This window comes from Vombatus ursinus, unplaced genomic scaffold (assembly GCF_900497805.2).
Source record: "Vombatus ursinus unplaced genomic scaffold, bare-nosed wombat genome assembly UNPS02000749.1, whole genome shotgun sequence".
NCBI classification, from domain to species: domain Eukaryota; kingdom Metazoa; phylum Chordata; class Mammalia; order Diprotodontia; family Vombatidae; genus Vombatus; species Vombatus ursinus.
This window is the reverse complement of record NW_020940527.1, coordinates 25,901,080-25,909,789: the sequence shown is the minus strand read 5'-3', so window position 1 is coordinate 25,909,789 and position 8,710 is coordinate 25,901,080. Positions and strand designations below refer to the sequence as shown.

The 8,710-nt window shown below is 46.9% G+C and overlaps 1 protein-coding gene across 1 annotated transcript; it reads left to right on the top strand.

Moving 5' to 3' along the window:
- Positions 1-614: 614 nt before the first annotated feature.
- On the top strand, positions 615-8,295 carry PGAM1 (phosphoglycerate mutase 1). The gene is made up of 4 exons (XM_027859922.1): positions 615-820; positions 4,261-4,535; positions 5,736-5,916; positions 7,966-8,295. Exons 1-4 carry the CDS (start codon positions 682-684, stop codon positions 8,133-8,135), a joined length of 765 nt encoding a protein of 254 aa, XP_027715723.1. The 5' UTR covers positions 615-681; the 3' UTR covers positions 8,136-8,295.
- Positions 8,296-8,710: the final 415 nt, after the last annotated feature.

Genomic DNA, 8,710 nt, shown 5'->3' with positions numbered 1-8,710 from the left:
GTCTGTGTGTATCTGTGTGTGTATCCTCCCAACTTAAAAATCTTAACCTTCTGCCACGCCTGGGGGGTAGGGGGTCACCTACTCCAACCTAGTCCAACTCTCTCATTTTACTGATGAGGAAACTGAGGCCCGGGGAGGCGGGACTTGCTCAAGGTCATAAGCACAAAGCAGCTTAAAAGTTAAAAGGAGTTAAAATGCCCGCCCAGTGGGCACGAGGCAGGTGGGGGAGAAGGGAAGCGGCTGGAGCAGCGGTCACAAAGAAGAGTGGTCCACGAGGGGCTGGCCCCTCTCGGAATTCTGGGAACTGAAGGTCCCCTTGTCCTTCTCGAGCTTACGTGCACTCCGTGACCATCTCCTCGCACATGCGCACTGACGCCCTCGGAGGGTTTCCCGGTAGGCGTTGAAGTTGGCCCCGGCTGGCTAGGGAGGGGGGCGCATGCGCAGACCCGCCGAGTTACAGGCTTGAGATGAGAGAGCGGAAAGATTTAGGGAAGAGCGCGATCATGTCGCGGCGGGGCCGGGGCGAAAAGAGCCTCAGTGCGCAGGCGCGAAGGCGGGGCGAGGGCGGGGCGGGCCCGGGATTGAGGAGCCGGCTGGCCGCGAGCTCCGCCTGAATCTCAGTGCGTGCTCGCCTGTCTGCCGGTGTCCACGGTAGCTGCTGCCTCGAGCCTCTGCCTCGCCATGGCCGCCTACAAGCTGGTACTGATCCGGCATGGAGAGAGCGCCTGGAACCTGGAGAACCGCTTCAGCGGCTGGTACGACGCGGACCTGAGCCCCGCCGGGCACGAGGAGGCCAAGCGCGGCGGCCAAGCCCTGCGAGGTACCGGGCCGGACCGCGGGAGGGCCCGGGAGGTGACCTGGGCGGGGGGCAGCGACCTCGGGGCAGGGGGCGCGTGAAGGGGATCTAGCCTCCGCTTCCATCTCCATCCCAGGCCCCCCCCCCCGGGCATCAGGGTTGTTCGTTTTACAGACGGGGAAACGGAGGAAACCGAAGGACTCCCCTCCCCCACTCCTCCATCTCCCCCATCCCCCTCTCCCTCTATCCTCATTCTACATTATCCTCATCCCAGGCCGCCACTGGGGGTGTTCATTTTACAGATGGGGAAATGGAGGAAACTGAGGGAGCCCCCCCCTTCCATCATTATTCCCCTCCCCCTATATCCCCATCCCACCTCCATCCCGGGGCCTCTCCTGGTTTATTTGTGAGCTCTTTCATTTTAATGGGGAAAACCAAAGGGCCCTTATCCCCCACTGGGTTTCTTTTTATAGATGGGGAAATGAAAAGTCCTCCATTTCCCATTGTCTCCATCTCCCACTATAATCCCCATCCTCATCCCATTTTCATCCTAGGGCCTTTATTATGGATTGTTTCATTTTATATTCGAGAAAACTGACCACCCCCACCCCCCATTCCACCTCCATCTTATGGCTCCTCAGGTTATTAAGGGGCAATTTTATTTTCAGGTGGGGAAACTGAGGAAGCTGGAACCACCTCCCTCCCTAGGGCCTTACAGATGGAGACACTGAGGGAACTGAACCTACCCCTTCATCTCTATCTCTGCCTCTACCCTGGGGTCTCCCATGGTTATAAGCTGTTTGATTTTACTGATGGAGAAACTGAGGAAATGGGAGCCCTCAATCTCCATATCACCTTCCCTTCTCCCATGTGTTAAGGGCTGTTTCATTTTATAGCTGGGGATAGGAAAACTGAAGCCCATATCTCCCCTCCCCATCCCTGGCTGCTCCCCTGGGTTATCCTTACAGATGGGGAAACTGAGGTCATGGACCCTGAGGTGGAGTAGGTGCTGGTTTTTCATCCCCAGAGCAGAGCCCTTCATTTTGGGATCTGGTTTTAGGAGCTCTTTCCAGGTCTCCATAGGCAGAGATCCTGGGATCCATCTCCACCATGTGGTGGACAGACTTTGAGAGGGCCTTGGAGGCTTTGGAAAGAGGATAGAGGTACCAGACCTCTGACCCAAGGAGGTTCTGGTTAGTCACAGGGCTATGTAATGATGCTGTGATCTAGTCCAGTCTACTTTACTGGTGAGGAAACAGCCCCAGAGAAAGGTGCTGAAAGTGCCCAAGGTCATACAGCCATTTTATGGTAGAAGTAGGTCTAGAACCCAGGTCCTGTCCAGTGCAATCACCACTCCTCAGTACAGGCTCTTGGTTGAAAAGTAGTACTAGGTCAGGGAAGGTGACCCAGGCTATCACAACCATCGGCTTGCAGCTTGACTCCCATTATCTGGGGGAGGAAGGGGTGTCGTTAGGAAGAAGGCTTTGTCAAGGACAGTGGGCAAAGGCGGATGTGTGGGATTCTCTGTGCTTACATGGGGTTTTTCTTTTTCCAGAAGACTCGGCCCTGTGTGACTCTGGAAAACTAACATATTCTTATGGCTCAGGAATCCAGAGTAATTTAAGTTAACAAGCATTTATTAAGTAGCTACTATGTGCCATGCCCTGTGCTAAGGAAACAAAAGCAAAAAAAAATAGCACCTGTTCTGAAAGAGTTCATGGTCTAATGGGTTTAATTCCTGTGCAAGGCTGCTGGTGTGGGTCTGTGTGTGTCCATTGATGTTTGTCCTTATGTCCCGGTCTCTTCTCTCTCCTCATCTCAGAAGAGTACCATTCAAAAGGGTTATTGGCACATGAAGGAGAGGTGTATTTGGAGCAGTCATTTGGCTCCTTGCTCTCACTGTTAGTTCTTGTCTTCACAGAAGGCCCTTTTGAGAAGAACTGGAGCTCTGGAAAATCTGGGAAATAATCCTGCTTTTGAAGTGGGAAGTGTACATAACATTAGGGTGGGTCTAATGTGACCATATCATCAGTTAGTAAATGGGAGAGGCCCGAGAATTTGCTATGGCTGTGAGAAATCAGAGGTACTGGTGAGGTTGGCACCATTTTCTTTAGCTCTAGCAGAGAGAATAGGACTACTATGATTCATCCTTAGCCTTGCATGTCTTACACAGAATGGAACAGATTGCAACTTCCCTTATTTTAATACTGAGGGTGGGGCCAGTGAGAGCTGTAGGTCCCACCCAGAATGCAAAATCTTATTTTAGCCAAGCAGTCAAGTTACCCTAGGCCGGTCGAGGATGGGATGAATGAAAGTCTAGCTTTCACTTCTTTAAGGCTTCTCCCCAATACCTCACTTTGGCTCTATTTTTGGATGATAGCAGATTTGTTGAGAGAAGGAAAATGACTTTGTGTAGGTTCTTTTCAGAGTACCCCTCAGTTAACCTGTTTGCTTCTTGGGGGCTATTAGTTACCCTAGCTTCCATCTTGAGGCTTTCCATTCCTACTGAAAATAAATGGGTAAAAAACAAACCAGCAGCTTTTGATTATGAAATACTGAGTCATTGTAGTAAGAATTTGAATTAGGTTACTAACCAGTAACTGGTCTACCTTTTTGTGGTAGAGAGAAGGGTAAAAGTGTGGAATTGGAAAAGAACTTGCCCCAAATTACATTTACAGGTCACCATTTCACTGGAAGGGGTTCAGTGGTGGCTCATTTTCCACTTTATCTCTGGTTTTCATTGGTTCTGCCCTCAGTGAAATCACTGGCAGGAAATTACATTTCATTCATATTTATTACTAACTCAGTGTGAGGCAACATCTAGAAGAGTTCTGTATATTTCTTAAAGTCTCTTGCAACTTTACAGGGGGAAATATTGTGTCTACTGCAAGACTGGTTAGCAGCCACACAATGAGGGCATTTGTTTTATTTGGGAAGGGGAGGAAGGAAAAAGTCAAACCTTTTTACTAGTAAAAAATGAGGTTCATTGGGGAGAGAGAGAGGGAGAAAGAGAGAGAGACAGAGAGAGAGAAGCTTCACAAGGGTGATGATAACTCACTTATTTGGGGCTTTCAAGTTCAAAAAGCACTTTCTTCACAGTGATCCCATTATATAGGTAGAGCAAGTATCATTATTGTACAGATGGAAACAGAGAGATAAAGGGACATGCCTGTAATTACATGGCTGGTAATTGTCAGAGCTGGGATTTAGACTCCCAAGTCCGTTACCCTTTCCATGTAACTGACAACCATGGCGATATTGATGGGAGGGAAGAGTTGTCATGTGTGATATCAATAGATTAAATATTTACTGTGTACATAACCCTCTACCCTTTGCAGTAAGTGTTGGGAGTGGGGAAGGCTTACATTTGTGAGTAGTTCAGGAATACAGTGATCTCTGGAACAAAAGCTTGTGGGCTTTAAGGGCACTCTTTCTGAGCAGCTTATCACTTGGGACTTTTCCAGATGCTGGCTATGAATTTGATATCTGCTTCACCTCTGTCCAGAAGAGAGCAATTCGTACCCTTTGGACAGTACTAGATGCCATTGACCAGATGTGGTTGCCTGTAGTGAGGACTTGGCGTCTCAATGAGCGGCACTATGGAGGTCTGACAGGTCTCAACAAAGCAGAGACAGCTGCTAAGCATGGTGAGGCCCAGGTGAAGATCTGGCGACGATCCTACGACATCCCACCACCTCCAATGGAGCCTGACCACCCCTTCTACAGCAACATCAGCAAGGTAGAGACTGACTCAGGTTTGCTCCTGCAGATTTAGATCATTACAGGTCAGGTGACCAGAATGTGGTTCTTTGCTTTTAGAAAAATAGGTGGTGTCTCCTGGAGCTTAGATAATTTGTTGGATTCAGTGATTTCTGTTTGTCAGTTTAGCTGAGCCATGTCCACCAGAACAGATGACTTGAAAAATGCAGACATTCTTTTTCATGTTAGTCTGGACAAATGAAAAATGATTCTTTGGGAAATTTCCTGTTGCAATGGTGTATTAACATTTATGCTCCTCTTCCGGCACTTAGAAGTGACTGAAACAGTCAAAGCTCTGGCCAGCTTGGATTACTCTTTAACTGGACTTGGCTTCTTTTTTTTTTGCTCAGTTGTGACTATTTACATCCCTTTGAGAACTAGCATTATGAGAGGTGACAGTCAATTCCTGGTTCCTATCCTGTTATTTCTTCAATTTCAAACACATCTTCTATTACTTTGGGACCAGGCGTCAGCCTTAATTGAGGGGGTTATATTCTAGTTTACTGAGTTTTATGGGGATTTCCTCTGTTAAAAGGCTGCACTCTGCAAATTATATGGATATTTCTTTTCACTTCGCTTATCATATCAGATGAAATAGTTGCCAGCAGCATTTTTAAGTAATACTCTTTTGGCTCTCAAAGGCTGAGTTTATATCAGTAATATAATGTCAGAAGACTTTATATCTCTCTCCCAACAGTCTGGAATTTAACGTAGTACTTTCAGAAACATTCTACAGAAAACCAAATGCCTTTATGCATGTTGGCACCAAAAAAGTACCTGAAAGAGGCTGGAAGAGAATTATTGGCCTCATGTGGGGCCAGGATAAGAACCTAGAAGGAATAGATTGATTAGGTTAGTTTTAGGAACCTCAAAGACCCCCTTTGCCTGCCAACACGTTTTAAATGTGTGTATTTTGGAATCTGGAGTCGAGAGAAGAGATCCATACTAGAATAAAGAAGTGCAAAAATGTACTCCTTTTTGGTTTTACTTCACTGCCCTTCCTATGAGTCCCTGATCTGTTCTTCTTAAATACTTAACTGGCATTTGGAAGTCAGGCATCAGAATGTCACCAAATGACAATAAGCGCTTTTGGGTTAAGGAGTAGTCTTGGTGTCAACCAAATTCATATGGAATTAGAGTTTTTTGACCTTTTTGGTGAGAAATTAATGTTTATCTCCAGGACCGTCGCTATGCAGATCTGACCGAGGATCAGCTGCCCTCCTGTGAGAGCCTGAAAGACACCATTGCCCGGGCTCTGCCCTTCTGGAATGAGGAAATTGTCCCCCAGATCAAGGAAGGAAAGCGTGTTCTGATTGCAGCCCACGGCAATAGTCTTCGGGGGATTGTCAAACATCTGGAGAGTATGTCAGTTTGCTATATTGGGACTAGAGCTCTGGGGGCAGGTTGGAGGGGGTGAGATAGAACTTGGTGAAGGAGGAACTTGGCAAACACCAGGACCAGTATGTGAAGACCTAAGTTCAGTGAAACCTCTAGAGGAAAAGTGACCTGGGTTAGTAGCCTCATAGATGCATCCTCACCTTTATTAGTTTTAAAATAAAGTAAAAAAAGCCACAAGAATTTTCCGAGCAAGGAAGGACTGGATCTGCTTTGGAGGACTGGGTTTGAATCCCAGCTGCAACCCTGGGCAGTCACTGCCGTTCTCTGGGTCTTAGGTTCGTCATTTGTAAGAGGAGAGGGTTCAGTTCAACAAGCTTTTGTTTAGTCACCGTGTTTGTGACAAAACTGTTATCCTGATTCCTCACTCTCCTTCACCCCATGTAAATAGCCAGTTTCTACCTCTTGCACTTTCTACTTCTGCAACATCTCACACATCTCTTCCTGTTTTTATACTCCCACATACAGCCACCATCTTTGTCCAGGCCCCCATCACCTCTCATCTGGACTATTGCAATGACCTAATAGATCTCCCTATAGAAAGCCTCTGCCTTCTCTAATCTATCCTCTACACATTTGCCAAGGTGGTTTTCCTTAAGCCTGGGTTCTGACCATGTTACTCTTTTCAAACTCCAGTGGCTTCCTGCTGCCTCTGGGATCAAATATCAGCTCCTCTGTTTTTGCCTTTTAAAGCCTCGAATATCCTGGCTGCAGCTATTTTCCCCAGCCTTATTTTACATTCTGACCCTTCCTGTATTCTACAGCCAGCCACACTGGTTGTCGTCTTCATCCTTGGCACTCAATCTGCTCTCTTTGTACTGGCCATCTTCCATTCCTGGGATACTCTTCCTTCTCATCTCTACCTCTGGCTTCTGGAGGCCTTTCCTTGCCTTCCAACCTTTTAGGGGCAAGTGCCTCTCCTCTGAGTTTATCTTTGATTTGCCTTGTCTGTATCCTATGTGTACAGTTGTTTTCTTGTTGGTGCTCTCGTTATAATTTGGAGCTCCCAGAGGGCTGGGACTTTATTTGTCCTTTTTTTATCCCCAACACTTAGTTCAGTACCTAACATAATCCCGTCTTTTTTCAAGATTCACCTTAAGCACCATCTGGTACACAAAGCCTTCCCTGATGCCTGCCCCAAATGCTAGTTCTCTCCTTCCCTGACTCTCTTCTACTGACTCTTGTATTAGTTTGCATATACCGTGTGCGCGCGCGTGTGCACACACACACACACACACAATCTTCTCCGTAGAATGTAAGCTCTTTAAGTGTAAGATCTGATTCTTTTTTGTATTTATATTCCCCTGGCCTAGCACAGAATGTAATACATAGTAGGTGCTAAATAATTGTTTGTCGATTGAGTAACTGGTGTGCTAGGCTCTGAGAATAAAAAGAAAAAAACAGCCCCTGTTCTCAAAGAACTCTAGAATTCTACTTAGGGGGTGATGGAGGGGGGGAGATACAGACAACAAAATGTATACAAGAATATTGTAAGGGATATCGAAGACGGAGGAGGGCTAGTAACTGAGGGGCTCATTACTATATTCCCTCATTGAGGAGGTGGCACTTAATTTGAGCCTTGGATGAAAACAAGGATTCTGAGTGCTGGAGTTATAAAAAGAGGCAAAAGACAGTCCCTGCCCTCACGAAGCTCACAATCTAATATACAAATGAGCTATATACATACTAAATAGGAAAGAATTAAGAAAGGGAAAGCACTAGAATTAAGAAGGTTGGGAAAGGCTTCCTATAGAAGATAGGACTTTAGTTAGGATTTGAAGGGAACCAGGGAAGTCACTAGGTGGAGATGAAGGAGAGCATTCCAGGCATGGGGGTCAGCCAGAGAAGATGCCTGGAGCCAAGAGATGGAGTCTCTTGCTAATGGAGGGCCGCTTAGGCCTTTGAGGAAATCATTGCATCGAAGTGGGCCTGTTTCCACTGCAAAACAAAACGGTTGGACTAGATGGCATTGAAGGTTCCTTTCAGCCTCTAATTCTGTATGGTGGCATTTTTAGGTCTGTCTGAAGAAGCAATCATGGAGCTGAATCTGCCCACTGGCATTCCCATCGTGTATGAGTTGGACAAGAATCTGAAACCCATCAAGCCCATGCAGTTCCTCGGGGATGAAGAGACCGTGCGCAAAGCCATGGAGGCTGTGGCAGCCCAAGGCAAGGCCAAGAAGTGAAAAGCAGGCTACTGGCACATGCCAGCAGTAGCCAGGTCCTTCCCTTCTCACTATCTCTACCACATCCTTCCCCCGCCTGTTCCACACACTGACCATCGCCTTAGGGATCACAACACGTAGCTGCAGGTGGGGGACTGATGATTCCTTTTCTCATTTCTTCCTCCCTATTTCAGACCAGTTCTTTTCTCTCCTGTTGCCCTTCCCCTCAACCACATTAGTCAGAATGCCTCCTGGGTGGTTTGGCTCAATAAGGATCTTGTTAGGGATTAGGGATGGAGACATAGTATGAAGTGACCAATGTGGGGAGTTGAAAGAAGCAGTTGCTCCAGTTATTCCTATGAGCCAGTCCTGCCAGTAGGGCAGTCCTCTCAGGGGCTGTTGTAGGAAGCTGCCTATAACCCAGGTGGTCATTTAATGAATCATGAAAGTTTTATTTGGATGTTTCCTCCCTAATCCAAGAAAAATGGATCTGGGAGGTTGTCCTAATGTTTACTTGTATTTGCTTTCACAAAAGACCCTTCTAGGCTGGTTATTAATGGCTTTTGAAATTAAACTGTCCCACTTGGTAGTCATGA

Bases quoted from the DNA above. Each gene is read 5' to 3' on its own strand.
- PGAM1 (XM_027859922.1), top strand. From the start codon at position 682: ATGGCCGCCTACAAGCTGGTACTGATCCGGCATGGAGAGAGCGCCTGG. The intron at 4,536-5,735 runs GTAGAGACTGAC...GTTTATCTCCAG, and splicing joins TCTACAGCAACATCAGCAAG to GACCGTCGCTATGCAGATCT. The intron at 5,917-7,965 runs GTATGTCAGTTT...TGGCATTTTTAG, and splicing joins GATTGTCAAACATCTGGAGA to GTCTGTCTGAAGAAGCAATC.